Consider the following 18,548-nt stretch of genomic DNA (forward strand, 5'->3'; position numbering starts at 1 on the left):
TTGGCATATACTTCTCAGAAGTACAGGCAAGCACAGAAGGGCTGTGGCTGACTAAGTTTGCGGACGACTGCAAACTGGGTGCTATAATAGAGTCTCCGGCCGACATGGAGATCCTCCAGAAGGGCCTAAATGAGACTGATGCATGGTGTCAAAGCCATGGACTCAAGCTAAATGCAAAAAAATGCATAGTAATCCCCTATAGAAAAAACAGAGTACCCACTAACTACAACATAGGAGGTAATCCCCTGAAATCTGAAGAAGAAATAAGGGATCTAGGGACCCAAGTAGATAGCCAGCTTTCCTTTGATAACCATGTTGCCAAAGTGGTTAGAAAATCCTTCTATGTGACCCATCTGATCATGAAAGCGTTCGCATCAAGATCTAAGGATGTAATGGTGCCCCTCTACTCTTCCCTCATCAGACCTATTATTGAGTACAATGCACCAATTGGAATGTACCTGGCTAGAAATCTCCAGCAGCTGGAGAGACCATAGAGGTACCTAACCAAGAGAATTACTGGCCTCAAACAGTTGCCCTATGCAGCACGATTGAAAAATCTAAGACTGTTCTCTGTTGCATACCGATTTCTCAGAGGCGATCTCTGTCTAACAAACAGAGCTATGTCCAACCCAGAATTGTTGAAAATGCTCCATCTTAGCAAAACCAAATCTACTCGAGCTACACGCTCTAGGAATATAAACCTCAACACAACAATGAATAGAACATGCTGGAGGGATAGATTCCCTTCGCAGAGACTTCCCTTACTATGGAACAGGGTCCCGATCTACATAAGACAGAGCCCCTCACTATCACTCTTCAAGAGGAACCTTGATGAGTGGATGGGTAACAGAAAGTTCACACCGGGGATCACACCAACAGCACTACTAGATAGGGGCCAAGGGTACTAGCTGCTAGTACAAGGGTCTAGGTAACTACTAAAGGGGCGGTGAATACCGCACAACGTGGCTAGGCTAATATATGCCTTTGGGCAGATAGCTCAGTACCAACCTATGAACCTATGTACCAATACACTAGCCAAATGTTTCCTGAAGTTCATTAATTCCAATGCCCTGGACCAGCTCGTTCTTACTCCAACTAGAGGTAGCAACATCCTTGACCTGGTCATTACTACATGGGCGACTATTGCTCTACACCAATAGTCAGCTTCTCCCTGGTTAGATCTGACCACAAACTAATCGCCTTGGAAATCCACATCCCCCCACCCCCACAAAGTTAACCACCATGAAAAATTTCTCTAAATCTAACTTTGGGCTCCTAAAAGCAAAGGTGGCTAACTTCACGGCACCCATGGAAATGGAGAATAGCTGCATGACTGTTGAATCATACTGCAATGCACTGTACGAACACGTACACAAATGCAAGGATCTAGCCATACCTAATAGAACTAAGATGCTCTCCTCCAAAAAAAGGAAGCAAATCTGGTGGTCCCTTGCCATAAACAAACTCTACAACAGAATGAGGAAACCAATGCAGAATAAAGTGACGTCCCAAGACTGGAAAAAACTCCCTTATCAGCCTCAACAGAAAGTTGAGATCCCTCATCAAATCCTCTAAAGCTAGCTATGAAAACAGAATTGCAGCAGACAGTAAAGACAACCACAAGGTCTTCCATAGTTATGTAAAGAATATCCACGGCAATACCCAGATTTGCTCTGAGCTACTGCACAATGGTACCTCCTATACTGAGCCAACAGATATTGCCAATATACTGGCCGACAGATTCAGTGTCAACTTTACCCCCCCTGCAAAGGACCAATCACAATACCAGTAGATTGCCAGGCACCCAGTATTACTACTGCACAGGTTAAAACAGCACTGTCCAAGGCCAGGAATACAGCTTCTATGGGACCTGACAATATCCCTGGCTGTGTTCTACATGAACTACAGAGTGAACTGGCACCTCACCTATGTGCCCTGTTCAATCACAGCCTCACCTCAGTCTTTGTCCCTACCGAATGGTGCAATGCTACAGTCATCCCTCTCCACAAAGGAGGGATGACTACAGACCCTGGGAACTATCACTCCATTAGCCTGATGAGTTTGATATGCAAAGCCATGGAACGCATCATCATGGACCTAATAAACAAAGATATAGGGAATCTCCAAACTCTGGATCCCACACAGTTTGGTTTGTAAAGGGTAGATCATGCCTGCTCAACTTGGTCGACTTCTTTGAGTCAGTCATCAGAGCTGCGGATGAAGGCAAGGTGGTTCATACAGCCTACCTTGATCTGGCCAAGGCCTTTGATACCATTCCCCACTCAGGAATCATAGAAAAACTCACTAAGCTAGGCATCAACCCTCTATATCACTAGGTGGGTTGCAAACTGGCTCATAGATAGAACCCACAGTGTGAAAGTAGCTGACTCCAAGTCAGACTGATGATTAGTCATGAGTGGAGTCCCACAGAATTCAGTCCTGGGTCCTCTCCTGTTTGGTATCTACTTCTCTGAAGTCCAGGCCAACACGAAGGGACTCTGAATGACAAAATTCACAGACGATTGCAAGTTGGGAGCTATTATTAACTCTCCAAGTGATGTAGACATCCTACAGAATGGCCTCACTGAGACCAATGACTGGTGTCAGAACCATGGCCTTAAGGTCAATGCCAAAAAATGTGTCGTTATCCCCTTTAGGAAAAACCCAGTTCTCATGAATTACCACAATGATGGTAGTCCACTGAATGCACAAGGCGTTATAAGAGATCTGGGAACACAGGTTGAGAGCAACCTCTCTTTTGATCACCACATTGCCACTGTGGTCAGAAAGTCCTTTTACATGGCACATCTCATTACTAAGGGTATTGTATACAGGAAGAAAGCGGTCATTGTCTCCCTCTACTCTTCCTTCATTAGGCCAATCATCGAGTACAATGCCCCATTTGGCATGCACCTCACTAGACACCGGCAACAACTGGAGAGGCCACAAAAGTACCTCATAAAGAGGATCCTAGGCCTTAAACACTTGTCCTATATGGACAGACTCAGATAACTCCAACTATTTTATGTCTCATATCGCCTACTTAGAGGCAATCTCTGCTTGACTTACAAAGCCACGTCTGACCCAGCTCCGTTAGAAATGCTACATTATAAGAAATCCCAATCCCTCCACACCACATGCTCCAGAGACCTCAACCTCATTACCACAATCAACAGAACGTACTGGAGGGACAGGTTCATAACCCAGAGACTGCCCATGCTATGGAATAGACTTCCCATACATGTCAAGCAGAACACCTTGCTGACCCTCTTCAAGAGAAATCTTGATGAGCGGATGGGAAATAGAAAATTCACCCCGGGGATAACTCCAGTGGCTCTACTTGACAGAGACACTGGGAGCTAAGGTCGGCTGGCACGATACCAGGGTAATCCTTTGGCTGGGCTTGTAAAGGCCCCAGGGCCATTAGCCTAGTACACACCTATGCACCTATAAAAGTAACACAATTGTCAGCATGTGTAGCCAAAGAACTGGTGACATTTTTCTTTTTGATCTCATAAATATGTTCATAAATCTGTTTTCGTAGCAACCACTTAGTTTTTCCAACATAAAATTGATTGCATCCTATCCACACAGCCAAGTACACTATCCCAGCCGTCCCATAATTACCAGACTTAAAGAACACCTTTCAACTCAATGTGTTATTCAAAATAACACATCTATTTTCAGTTATAAAAGGATATTATTTACAGAAACCAGTTTCTGTGGTCCCCCCTTTTTTTAGTTCTTCTGTCTGTTACTTTCTAATATTTGTTTGAAGTTCCCCAAGTTTTTGTTGTTAAATAATGGCTCATTATCAATGACTTCCACCAAGTCATTGTTTCCTTCTAAGAAATTCCAATTACTATTTATAACATTTTTTATATCTTTGGACAATTCATTATAAGTCACCATACAAGCTATATCGTAACTCCTTTCTGCTCTATTAACATCCAGTACTTCACCCATCTTTTTACCTAACAGTGGCTTGTATCTGTTATCTCTCTCATCGGCAACTTCTCTAATAATCTCAAGAACCATTTTGTCTGGGTAACCTCTATCTTTAAACATCCCTCATAAAAAAGAAGTGATGTATGCACCATAACATTTGATTTGTATTGTCAATTTCTCATCTCTCCTCACATATGAGTTCCAGATCCGATCCATCAGATCTGACTTGATGGTTACTAAGCTCGTGGCAACCAAAAAGCTCTTGGATACCTCCCCTTTCCCACAATGCATCCTTCCGTTATCTCAGATCTTGTTTGCTATAATTATTATCAGAAAAAACACAGAAAGAGAACTTAAGTCTGAAAATTTTTAAGGAGACCACTTCTGGAGTATTAGCGATAACAACACATCCTAAAATTTTGCTTCCCATTCAACCAGAAAAAACAAAGGCAGGGGGTTGAAGGGAGGGGATGTGAGGAGAGATGAAAAAATCAACAATACAGATGGAACATTATGGTGAGTACATAACTTCTTTATCTGATATTGTCAATTTTTCATCTCACCCTCACATATGGGACAGACTCCCCAGCTTCCTCTATCCTGGGCAGAATCATGGAAGGATGTTCCTCAGACCCATCAAACCAAAGGAGGCTCTTCCCTGGGAGACCAAATCCAACTTGTAATGAGAGATAAAGATACGATGGTTGGTCCATGTGGCCGCTACACAAATCTTATCCATGGAGGCATTAGTCTGAAAAACTGCGGATGTGGCCATAACCCTGGTTGAATAAGTACAAATAAGTTTGGAAGGATTTATATTTATAAACGTATAAACCTACCTTTTGTGGTGTAAATAAAAGAAATGCAATCAGAAAGCCATTTTGATAATGTAACCTTGGACACTGGTAGACCTTTCCTAGGCCCTGCAAAGGCAATGGACATCTGAGTTGCTTTCCGAAACTCTTTAGTTCTATGCAAATAGAAACATAACTGTCTGTGGACATTAAACAAATGCAGAACATATTCACTTTTGTTGTTGAAGTTAGGAAAGAAAATACGCAAATGTATGGATTGATTAATATTTGTTTGTGAGACAACTTTGGGCAGAAAGGAATAGGGTTTGTATGCAGACAGACTCCATCTTTATGAAAAATGAAGTATGGAGATTGGGAAGATAGAGTTTGAATTTCTGATATTTGTCTTGCAGATGTAATAGCCTCGAGGAAAATTGTTTTTCAAGACAGGAATTTAATATCACAAGCCACTGCAGGTTCAAATGGGAGCTGAACAATTCCACTTAGTACCAAATTAAGGTCCCATGGAGGAGAGGGATCCTTGTGAGGAGGCCTTAACAATAGAGTCCCTTTTAAGAAGGCTTTGCAAAGTCTGTGGGAAATGAGAGATAAGTTATCCTTCCTCATACCGCTCAACCTCTTAGAGCAAAAAATCTGGACAAAGCCAAGGGACAGATTTTAAATATTGCTCTTACAAACTTAGAAAGTTGATAGAATAATAGGTTTTGCATTAGCATTAATTTTCTGAAGGATGTGGAGTCTTACACTCAAATGTTTGTCATTATTTAATTATTTCTGGCTATTTGCCAGAAAAGTTACAGACTTTAGGAGGAACACAGCAAAAATATTAGGCAAAAATCTGGACATTCTATGAAAATCTGTACAGTTGAGAGGTATCCCAATATGAAAGTCTGAAATGGCTGCTAATTCTACTTTAATTGTAGAGGCAGCTGCTCCATTATTAAAAAGGTGGGCTAGGAATTCTAGCACAGAGTGAACAGATACTGTAAGGGGATCTACATTGTGCTTTTAAGCCCAAATTACAAACCTCTTCTATTTACTCCTATAAAGTTTTTGAGTGGATGACTTATGAGATGACATCAAAATATGTCAGACCAGTGAGGAGAGCATGGATTGTCTGGCAATCAACACAACTGGAGGAACGAGGCTGTCAGCTTCAGGTTGTGAAGGCTGGGATGAGTCATCCCTCTTGGGTGTGAAGACTGGGATGAGTCATCCCTCTTGGGTGTGACATCAGGTTTGGAATGGGTTCCAGGATCCAGGGTTCTTTCTGTAGACAAGGCCAGAGGAAGGGAAACCAGATTTGTTGAGGCCAATATGCAGCAATGATTACTGTTTTCTTCAACTTGTGTGCTTTTTGAAGGAATTTTGGGATCAAGGGAAATGGGGGAAAGGCATACAATAGACCAGGAGGCCAATCATGTATGAGAGCATCCCTCAGGGATTCCCCCAATGGGGGGGTTAGGGCGAAGTAACTGCTGCATTTCTTGTTTAGGGGAGAAGCAAAAGGCTGCAGCAAGTCTGGCCCCATTTGTGGAAAATATCCTTCTCTACCTTCTGGTTGAGGGACTACTCATGAGCGATGAGAATGGATCTATTCAACTTGTCTGTTATCACGTTGGACTTTCCTGGAATGTGTGTTGCTATCAGAAAGCGGTTGGATGAGATCACCCATTGTCACACTCTGAAGACTGCTTGACACAGATGGTACGATCTGGTTCCTCCTTGCTTGTTATGTACCAGATCACTGACATGTGATTCAAACGTGTCTGGAATGCTTGCAATGCAAGAAGCACTGCCCTCATCTCCAGAATGTTGACGTGCAAATTTGCCTCATCTGCAGATTAGGTTCCTTGGACTGTCTTCCCTAGATAATGCCCCCTCACCCCATCTGGGAAGCATCCATGGTCACTGTGGTCTGTGGTTGAGGGAAAACAAAGGGTCAACCTTGCGTCAACTGCTCTGGCTGAATCTACCACGAGAGGGTTCTTTTGCATGTGTCTGTTATGAGAATTTGGTGAAACATCGGATTATGGATAATTGAGCATGAGGCAGCTAGAAGCCAATGTAGTATCCTCATGTGGAATCTGGCTAATGGAACTAACACTATTGTTGCCGCCATTGACCCTGAAGCTTGTAAAACATGACAACAAGCTACCTTCTTGTTTCAGATTAATCTGTGTGTTTGATGCCTGATTGTTAACCTTCTGGAGGGGGAAGTTTCCCAGTCATCTGAGTAGTATCTAGTAGTGCTCCTATGAACTCTAATGTTTGTGAAAGGTCCAGGCATGATTTCTGGTAATTTATCATTATGCCTAGTTCGGTGCAGATTTGAAGAACAGTCTCTCTCGCATAGATAAGTAGATGCGTGATCAGGGTGGATATGAGCCAGTCATCTAAATAAGGAAACACCCAGAATCTTTGTTGTTTCAGTTGAGCCAGAACCACTGCCATGCATTTGGTGAACACTCTGGGGTTGGTAGTGAGACCAAAGGGCAGCGCTCTGAACTGGTAATGACTGGCTCCCAACCAGAAGCGTAGGTGTCTTCTGGAGTGACTGTCCATTCTGATATGGTAGGTACGCATCCTGAAGATCTACAGAGCACATCCAATCGTCCTGTTCCAGGAGAGGAAGTATGGATTGAACAGTGACCATTCAGAACTTGTGGCAATGAAATGACTTGATTAATCTGCTGGGATCTAGAACTGGTCCCCAGTCCCCTGTTTTCTTTGGAACTAAAAAAACCTTGAGTAAGTTCTGAATCCTCTCTGGGTGACTTTTTTCCAGCAGTTTTTGAATTTGAATGACTGCTTGATCCCTCTGACTGGGTGGAATGTTTAGGATTTTTCTGTGGAGGGGGGTTGTTGAGAAAAGGGAACTTGGTAACCCCTGGATATTATCCTCTGCACCCATAAATCGTAAGTAATTTTTTGCCAGACTCTCCAGTGCAGGGACAGTCGAACCCTGATTGCCCCCAGAGGTGGACAATCAGGGCTCCTTTCATGAGTGCTGAAAAAGTTTTACCAAAGAAAGACTCTCAGGACCCTTGGTTCTGTGGGCCTCCTCTGCCACCAGGGCAGCGTTTTTCATTATTGTTCCCCCTCTATCTCTGGGGGAAAAATCTCCATGTGTGTCCTGGTAAGAGCCCTTCAACTTCTTGAAACACATTTTTCTACCACCTTTCTGACCCTTAGGGTAGGGTCTCTGAGAAGCAGAAAACATATGTCCCTGGCAGAAAGGGTCTTACCTTCCTTCTAACACCTGGATAGTATATCTTTGACTTTGGGGCCAAAAAGGGATGAGCTGTCAAACAGGCAATGACAAAGACATAAAAGGCACTGCAAAATCGCATAGGCGCATTCAGGAATGCCTCCTCACAGAGATGCCGGAACATGCCTCCCTACTCATTCCTTCACCTGTGTGTGCGATGAGCCTCATGAAAGAGTTAGCTAAAGAGTGCAGGGTCGCTAATTAGGAAGCTACCTTTTCCCATGCTCCCTCAGCTACTGCTCCTTCAAGGGTATCTGATAGTTCCTTGATCAGATCCCTTTGCAACCTAGAGAAATGGGAAAGGTAGTTCAGCGATCATAAGGCAAAGGTTGCTGAACAGAAAACTCACTCCCTGCTTGCTTTTCAGCCTCACCATTGCTCTCTAGGTGTTTAGCAAGGGTCTATATTACAACATAGAATGGCCTGTTAACCAAACACCCTTTTATCAACACATATTAAGCAAAATACAAAAACCCTGAATGGCCACAAAAGCTAATTTTTTTCCAGGGGAAAACACTAACAGAAAAGAAAGCAAACTATACTAACATTTCTTTTATTCTCAAGACTTACACATTTTAATAATTTTCATTCCACCATCATATAAACTGTTCATTTCCCGCCTTCACTTAAATTTCACTCCACCTGAACACTATTTTATATTGTTCCCACAAATTCTATTTATTTACATGGAATTTTCTCACTCCCTTTTCCAAAGATCTCACACTCAGTTCTTTTACCTCCTTTAGAATATTGTGTACATCAGTTACAGTTGGTTTAGATTTTAATACCCATTTTCTAGTATTTCATGTTTTTCAGCCAGTAGAATTAAACTTAGTAGTTTGTCTGTGTAATTCAGATCCTATATCCCAGCTCAAAAGAATCACTTTCTTAATTAAATCCATTTGCTCCCCAAATATTTACAACAAAGTATTCTGTTGGAATTTCTTAAAATCTGGAAGCTTGTTACATTCCCAAAAAACACAATCCCGATTAACTCGTTCTTTCCCAACAAATCTCCAGCATTCACTATCTAACTGAGGAAAAATTCTCTGCAGTCTGCTTGATATAAAAATATCTGGGCAAACATTTCCAAGGACAATTCCTAAATCTTCGGGAATTTGCTCCAAACTTGGAAGCGTAATCTTTTCTAATCTCCTCTAATTCATTCTTATAGATATCATGCAATATTTTTAAAGCCCTACTAACTATCCATTTTTAACAGCAATTTCTACTTTACACTCAATTAAAAATACTACTATTGCTAGTCTTTCATTTAACAATCCCATGCCCCTTTCTCTTTGTTTTTACTTTGTTCTGAATGGTCACTGTTCAATCTATACTTCCTCTCCTGGAACAGGACGATTGGACATGCTCTTACAAACTACCGCCCTATTGCAATACTATCACCCCTATAAGAGATTTTAGAGAGAGTAGTCCACTCACAACTAATGGAATTCCTGCTTCACAACAATCTATTATCACAATCCCAACACGGATTCAGACCTTCGCACAGTACTACCACAGCATTACTATCCTTCTCAAACTCTATTAATACCGAAAGAAACAACAGCCTGTTTGTATCCTCCATATTCCTAGACCTATCCAAAGCCTTTGATATGGTGAACCATAGTCTACTCCTAGAAAAACTGGCCACTTTTAACATAAATTCTTCCACCTTATCCTGGTTCAGTAGCTATTTATCTAACCGACAACAGGCTGTTCTCTGGGAAAACCACCTGTCACCCCTACTCCCAATAACCATTGGTGTACCACAAGGATCCATCCTTGGCCCACTATTATTCTCATTATTTACTAATGACATAGCATCATCCCTGCCCTCTGCCTCAATAGTCCAATATGCAGATGATACCACTATAATAAGTGCAGCCCACATCCTTGATAAACTCCAAATTATGACCCAAAACAACTTTACCCTACCCGAACAATGGTTCACCAACATCAAACTGCTGCTTAACCCAAAAAAAACTAAACTTATTCTTTTCAGTCCAAGTAGACCCCCCCCCATAAACAATAACTTTTCAATAATATCCAAAGACAATACTGATATTATGCCTACACCACACACCAAGCTCTTAGGAGTAGAAATTGACAATAAACTTAAATATGACATCCATATTTCTCAAACAATCAAGAAAGTCAGTAAAAAGATCGGACTCCTTTATAAAAACCACAACTACATGACCAGACACACAAAAGCCACCATAGCTAGAACTCATCTGTATCAATACTTCTTTATGCCTCCCCAATCTTTACAAACCTTCACCAAGCAGAACTTTCCAAAATTGAATCATGCTACAACAAAATTGCCAAATTTGCTAATGAAGCACTCATAGGTCCCCATCACTGCCAGTCCCTTAGACAGCTGGCTTGAGTTACCTCAAATCCTCCTACTCAACAAACTTACCACTGTCCATAAGCTCTACTACATTCCTTTGAAAACCCCAGCCTTGCAACAATTAATTCAACCCTATACTCCCTCCACAAACCTAAGATCAACACAACAAAACCACATAACTGTCACCAAGCACAAAAATGAAGCTGGCAAATCACTCTATGCCTGCTACATTGCAAAAACCTGGAACCTCCTACCCGATCACCTAAGCTCAACATCCTCACCTTACCTCTTCAAAAAAAACATCAAATCCCATTTTATGCAAAACTGGCTATGTTCATGTCTTCCCCCAGGCTAGACCAAATCAACTCACTGCTATTAATACTCTCACAAATAATCACCATTGTTCTCAACCTCTAATAGTTTAGTGACACAAAGCTAGAAATTAAATTATTCTCTACTGTCTTACCCTTTTGCTCATATCTTAGCAGATACTCTAATAAAACTCATATCAAACTATTATTTTTATCTGCATTCAACTAACATACTTCACTCTGAGTTTGAATATCTTGTACCTTGTGAATATTACTGATGTAATGTAACTAATTGTGTAGCTGTCTGCATGAATACTGTTTTTGTATCATGCTAATAATGTTAACTAATGTTATGTATATATGGTAATGTTAACAAATGTAATGTAATATTTGTGGAGCTTTTCTCCCCGGGCCTCTGCTGAAAACGGACCTGTGTCCAGTCGGACTTTCCTGGTAAACAAATGTAAAATAAAATAAATAAATAAATAATTATGAATACCTGATAAGGAATGTAGTATCTAAACCGCTGTCCAAACTTCTGCTTAGTCTCATCCCACCAAACAGGAACTTTGGCAAATGATAAAGTGCTAAAACTGAAGGCACATGGAATGAAACAGAGTATACACAAAAGAGTTGTCAGCAAATGGGGGAAATCAAAAGAAACTGAACATTGAAAATGGTGGAATAGGTTAAACGCTTCAAGCATCTGGAAGGGATGGTTGAGGAGAAGGGAAGTCTCAATGAGGAGGTCAAAGCTAGAATAAGAGGAGCTGCAGCCAACTGCCACAGTGTCAGGTGTACTACATGACAGAATATTACTAAAGAAGCTGAAGAGTAAGTTGTACAAAACACTGATACAACCAGTAATTCCATATGGTACAAAAATCTGGACAGTGAAGGCATCTAGAGGTGATGCAGATGAAGTTCCTGAGACAGGTGATAGAATGTACACTGCAACATCAAAGCAGAAGCCAAAGTACCTCCAATTGCAGACAAATCCAAATGGAACAGATTATGGAGGATCAAGCACATGTGCAGGAATGTAGAAGACAATTTAATGAAGAAGATGTGGGAGAAACAGGAAGAAGGCAAGAGGAATTGAGGACATCAAGCAAAGAGATGGGTGAACTGCATTAGAGAAGGCCTGCCACAGTCAGTGACTTGAGATAGATGGCAACAGGTCATGTGACACTGCCAACCGCATGTAGATAAATGGGAAAAAGTGTGTGTGTGTGTGTGTGTGTGTGTGTGTGTGTGTATATATATACACACATACACACACACACACACACACACAGACACATACACACGCACACACAGAGAGAGAGGCCACATCCCTTTGAGATAATCAGACTTCCAAACTCCTCTATCAGCCCATCCCTATGCCTGTTTCATGGTAAATGGAAATAAATGAAGAGGATCTATATACATCATCCAGAAGTTTTAAGACAGCCTTCTCAATGCTCCTAATGCGTGCCCTTATTGACCTGAAAGTACAGTGCACTGTACTTTCCGGCCAATAAGGGCACGCATTAGGAGCATTGCTATTACGGAACTTTGTGAAAGTGAGCTTCTGCACATCTGTAACTGCATCCAGAGTGACTGAAAGTCTTAGCAGACGTGTACCCTTCCTCCATGGTCTAAGTGCAAGACCCTCAATCTCAGCCTTTTTTTTTTTCATTTACTGTTTATTTTATTAATTTTTGGCTAATAAACTATGAAGATACATCAGACAAAGCTATTGTCTTCCAGAAGTGATTTGGGCACTTGATCTCTTGAAGTAACCTAAATCAAATGCAAGAACTGTGGTTAATGAATACAAAGGCAATACTGTCTAAAATTTGCTGAGGGCTTTACATATTGAGTCAGTGCCATGTAGATAAAGGTTTGCTCGTACAGAGCAAATAAGTGTTACAATTAAACTACAGCTATAGCTGCATTACAGTTAATACAGCAAGTGTTATGTTAACAGTTCCATTGTTATACTTTATTCTTCCATTTTCCAAACCATTTATACTATATTTTTTATCTTTTTAAAATCCTGATATGTATGGTACAATGCTTATAACAAAGTTTTTGAATTGCAGAAAACAAACAAAGGCAAAGCTCCAGGTTTTTCAGCAGTTTAATAAAAAAACAAACACAAGCGCTTTCACAATGATGCTTCTTCGGGTATACGAGTACAATCTAAGTAACACCATTCTAATACGATTTAAATCCAGTCACATGATTAACCATTCAGACTCTTAAAGGTAAAAACTACATTAAAAACATAGCATCCCTTTCATCTGTAGTTTTTACCTTTAAGAGTCTGAATAGTTAATCATGTGACTGGATTTAAATGGTATAAGAATGGTGTTACTTAGATTGCACTCATACACCTGAAGAAGCATCATTGTGAAAGCACTTGTGTTTGTTCTTTTATTAAACTGCTGAAAAACCTGAAGCTTTGCCTTTGTTTGTTTTCTGCAATTGGACTTCTTTACTTGTACAAAGGCACCTGGATATCGTGGGGATATATTTTTTGTTTTGTAAAGTTTTTTTAATGACTGCTATACCCCTAAAAATCAAAAAATCAAACATATATAACCCCACACCCCAAAAAAGCATAAGTTACTTTACCACTGTAAGGACAGCCATAAAAGAAAATGAGAGATGCATATAAATTAAAGCATACAGCAGAATTCAAGCACTTACTTTCAGATTATGCTTCTCTTCTTTCTTCTTAATCCAATTTAATGCCTGCTGTTGAGGATCAATACATAAAGGGAAGCGGCTTGCTCTGGTTGTAAGAATACCATTTTGAACAGAGAGTTCATCAGGTGGCAAGCCTTCTGACACCCACCTAAAAATGAGATAGCAACAGCAATTACAAACTGGAGAAGCAGTATGAAAAGATAAATAAATCTGCATTCTCAAAGGACCTCCTACAGATCCCACATCAAAGTCCAAGTAACACATCATGGTTTGAGGTGAAACAGCAGCTGTCATGTGCAGCACAACGTTGTCTAAAATGAAGGTGTGGATTGTGGTCATTTGACAGATGCAAGTGTACTTTTAATCAATCATTTATTCTGCTGCAGCAAATAGTACAATTATAACTTCAAGCTGTAAAGGTCAATACAAAATGAAAGCTGTATAGATACTGGTGTATCTTTAATGGAATGCTTAGCTATTCAGTTGTGTACAAGGACACAGGTGTGATATTCAAGCTTATGAGCTATTAGGCTCTAAGAAACCTGACCACCACTAATAACAGTCATGCACTTGCTATAACACTGGATCTTGATGATCCATGTCCATCACTTCACTGGATGGGACAGATCCACTTCTAGGTGTCAACATGGCAAATAGTTCTTCTCAAGAAGCATGAGCTCCTCTGGAACTTCGCATAATGCACCACCAACCCTTTCTACAGAAATCAAGTTTAGTTTCTACCTAACCCTGTTATGAGGGAGAAGCCCTTGGTAAGAATTGTAGGGAGAATACTTACCTCACAACTGTCCAGAATTTTGCAGAATGTCCAGATTTTGACTCATATTTTTGGTTTGTTCCTCTTAAAAATGTTGTTTTTCTGTCAAATCAGTGAAGACTGAATTCACCAGGTAATGACAAACATCTTTGTTGTTTCAGACTTTATATCCTTCAGAAAATACATGATAACACAAAACCTTTTATTCTAGCAACTTTCAAAGTATATAAGAAAAATATTTAAAATGTATCCCTATTTTTGGACCTGTGTCCCCATTATTTTTGGCTGTGTCCAGATTTCTTGTGCCAACAGGTTAAGAGGTATGATAGGTAACAATTTAGAAGGGGAAAGATAGCAACGCTGGTAAAGTGGATAGACATGCATACTTCCATAATGGTGCAAATATGTGATGTGGTGTCTCTCTGTCACTCCTTGCAATGTATGCTAAAGGGTAAAAGCCTGGAGAATGACAAACAAATAGCTCAAAAACTGATAAGTTCTCAAAGTTTATATGCAGGTGATACTGGCCATGAAGTGTGAATGTCCAAAAAGAGAAAAAGAGGAAAGAAAGAGAAAGAGTTAGAGACTGGGGAAACAGAGAGATCATAAGCCATGGTGAGTGTCGCTGAGTTAATGGAATGTACAGTTATGTAAGCTAAACATACCACAACAGTAGATGTTCGAATGATCACTGCTGCAGAAGCCTGAGCTATATGGGTTATATCCTACCAAGAATATAACAGCCATCCAGCTTCCAAAGCTTCAGCGTACCTTCCATGTGTCCAAACTGTCAGGTAGCAGCTGAAGCTGAGCTGAATAAAAGACACATTTGGGTGTGAAGCCCTTCACAGCTTTCCTGCCAGCAGAGGAAGGGAGGCTGAGCCCTGAAAGGACAATGTTAGGAACAACAAAAAAATAAATGTCCACACCCTGGCATAAAAAAACACAGCAAAAACAATGGTAGTGGAGGGAGGGAGTGGCTACTGTAGCAGTGATCATTCAAACATCTACTGTTATTGCAAATTCAACTTACACAACTGTATTATGTTCATCATATTGAGCACTGCTGCAGTAGCCTTAGTTATATTAGTATTTTACCATAGGTAACTACATCTTGGGGGAGGAAGGAAAATAGTCCAGGATCTCCTAGAGAATGGTCCAAGCAAAGTTTGATATGGACCTACAGAAGGAATCAAGTTTGTAGTGCATTGTAAAAGTATGTATAGAGGACCAAGTAGCAGTGTCTAGAATACTTCAAGAATACAACCCCTTCCAAAAAGCCATATATGAAGCCAGGGCCCTGCTAGACTGACTGGAATAGTTTTGTTATGCTGAGAATAAAACAAAAAAAGTAATAGCCTTAAATAACCATTTGGAAATAGCCTGTTTTTACACAAGCTGTCCCTTCTTACCTTCACAAGAAATGAACAACTGATCCAATGATCTGAAAGATTTAGTTCTATCAAGGCACCTGAGTTGTCTGTGGGCACCCAAGGTTTGCAGTATGCCTTTCCTTCATTTTTTAGGACAAGGAAAGATAATGAGGAGATGGATAATTTGGTTCAAAGTAAACTCAGATACCACTTTAGGCATAAAAGAAGTATTAGTTCTCAAAGAAACTCTGTCACTATGAAAAATGAGATAGGGTTGACTCACCATAAGAGCTTGCATCTCAGATGCCCTTCTTGCAGAGGTCAGAGAAAGCAGTAAAACTGTTTCCCATGTTAAGAACCTTAAGTCAACCAGATTAGCTGGTTCAAATGGAGCAAGTGTTTTCTTCTCTAACACATAATTAAGATCCAAAGGAGGCGAACACCATTTTTCTTGGAGGCATCTTAAGCAAAACCTCTTTCAAGAACATTATGACATGAGACTGCATTGAAATAGGAGGATCCATTGTCATACGTGCTAACGTCTCATAAATGAACCGTGACAGAGGAATAAGAAAGGCCATAGGTAGTAACTCACACATATATTGTAAAAATCAGAAAACAACTAGCCTTTAGAGCAGAAATGTCCAACATGCGGCCCTCAGAGCTCTTCCATGCGGCCCTCAACCTCTAACTGCAACATCGATGTACACATGCCCCAAAACACTTTTTTTGTTTTGTGTTTTTCACTCCCGTGAGCTGCAAAGCTAATGTCGGTGTGTGCATAAACCAAAGCACCCTTCTAGTTTTGTTTTTGAGCCAAAAAAGGGTCAGTGTGTTTAACAATCAGTGTGTATGTGTGTGTTCTCACTGAAGAGGGACTTGTGTATGGATTTGCTGCTGTTGCCTTTGAAAGGGACAGCACTTATCTGTGTTAATAGGTAAGTGAGTGCATGCATGAAAGCAGAATTATGTGTGTGAAAGTAGAAGAAGAGAATGTGTGTGTATGTGTGTATGTGTGTGCATGACAGAGAGAGATGCATGCACAAAGAGGCTAACAATGATCAGTCTACCTACTGAACACAAACAAGTTAGGTCACAAATATATTGTACATTAAAAGTACACTTTCATTAAATTGCGGCTTTCCTGACAGGGAGAGTGTTGTATTGAACATGAACTCATACCTCTTAATTGTATGGATTTTCAGAGAATGTCTGGATTTTTGCCTCATCTTCCAATTAGTGTCTTTTGCTTAGTAAATAAAAGTAGTCATCCAAGGTAATGCAGTTCCAGGGAGTAAGAATGAGACAGCCTAGGGTTAATGGGTCAGTAGTGGACTGACTATGTGGGACTGTAGCATATAAAGTTGTATTGTTTTTCAGACAAACAAAAAAGCACCTAGTACTGTTTTTTCATTGGTGGGTTCTAAGCAGTGGTAGATTGAACAGTAAGCATAGCTTTGGCGGATCATCAATACTGGCAAATCAAGTGGGCACAATGTCATTTTTTAAATGTTGGGGGTTTTAGTGTGTATGTGTGGGCTTATGTGTTGGGAGTGCTGCAAAAGTAGATGATTATTAAAGACAGAGACTTACGGACTGTGGAGAATATGTTTCTTTGTTTCAAAACCTGATACTTGAGTGGCATGCCAAAAGTAGATTTTTTAAGACATAGCTTCTTGCCATTTACAGTGGATGGATATTTACATTTAATGGACAATGCTAGCAGTATTAGCATAGGCCTGTGGGGTTCTGAAGGATGCCAAGTCTACCACTGCCAATGTCTTGTAAAGTGACCTGGAAATGGATATTGGGATGTTACTGAAAAATATAGTAAGTGGGCTTAGAAATACAGATTAATTAAACAAGGTGTACTTTCAATTTACATGCCATAATTTAATTTATTTCAGGTAGTCCAGATACTGGTTGATTGTATACTATTAGACTTAATTGGGGAGAGCTGTCATTCTGGGGAAACAAGCAGCCCTAGTTTCAGTGAAAGCTCTATGGTTGCTTGCAGGTAGGAAGTTGCAGGATGTTGATGCAATGTGTTTTATTTATTATTTTGAATGCATTTGTAATTTCAAAGCATGGTTTTCTTTGTTGCAAAAGAAGGCAGGACTGAATGAGCCATATAATGTTTAACTGACATTGATGGGACAGAAAGATTATAAGTAATGTATAATGTTTGCATCTATAGTTGTTTCAATGGTGTCTGTGATGCATAACTATTTTTGGGCCTGTGTCCCACTTTTATTTTTCACTTTGTCCAGATTTCTTGCTCTAAGGTTGAGAAGTATGGTTCCATACTAAATCAGAAGTTGTATTTACCTTGCAAGACTTTTCAGCATAATTATGAAAAACCAGAGCCTTTTTAATATCTCTGCTTATTTCCAATATAAACTGCCATGTAACCTTGCAAATAACCTTCTTATTAAGCTACTTTACTTCTTTTGGAATTGACAGGTATGATTCATCTGTTCTAGAGTGCTAATGTGACTGATTTCTTGCAGCAGTCTGTGGTTTACATATCACAATAACTTTTCTGTGTTTCTGGGTGTGTAATCAACTTAACAGTTTTAAAGATGTTTTCCAAAAATAAATAAATATATATATAATAAATAAATAATCCTCTCTACACTTTGAGCTATTGACAAAGTCTGAGAATTTGTTTTTTCAGGTCAGCATTACAGCTCAGTAAACTGTCAGTCTGTGAGTAACTTCTGTACAAATTAAAATGTCTGAATGTCAAATGGCTTTTGATTGGAGGGAAGTTTATTTTTATTTATTTTATTTTATTTTACATTTGTTTACCAGGAAAGTCAGACTGGACACAGGTCCATTTTCAGCGGAGGCCCGGGGCGAAAAGCTCCAAAAAGAACACAAAACAATATAATACAATACATGAGAGAGAGAGATACAGCAAATCATGGCTGTAGCACTCATACAATATGGCAGAGATTACATCTCGCAACTGTGAGAATCATTGAGGTACAGAATATTTT

General features: G+C 40.1%; 1 protein-coding gene across 1 annotated transcript in view; it reads right to left on the bottom strand.

The window, feature by feature from the left end:
* The window catches only part of DNAH10 (dynein axonemal heavy chain 10), a 5,879,077-nt gene that overhangs the window by 1,387,632 nt on the left and 4,472,897 nt on the right, over positions 1 to 18,548 (bottom strand). The window contains exon 63 of the mRNA XM_044069759.1: positions 13,399 to 13,546. Within this exon, the coding sequence (XP_043925694.1) occupies positions 13,399 to 13,546 (148 nt within the window). The remainder of the gene's footprint in view (positions 1 to 13,398; positions 13,547 to 18,548) is intronic.

Source organism: Protopterus annectens, chromosome 4.part0 (genome assembly GCF_019279795.1).
Source record: "Protopterus annectens isolate FY-2018-M chromosome 4.part0, PAN1.0, whole genome shotgun sequence".
Taxonomy (NCBI): Eukaryota; Metazoa; Chordata; order Ceratodontiformes; family Protopteridae; genus Protopterus; species Protopterus annectens.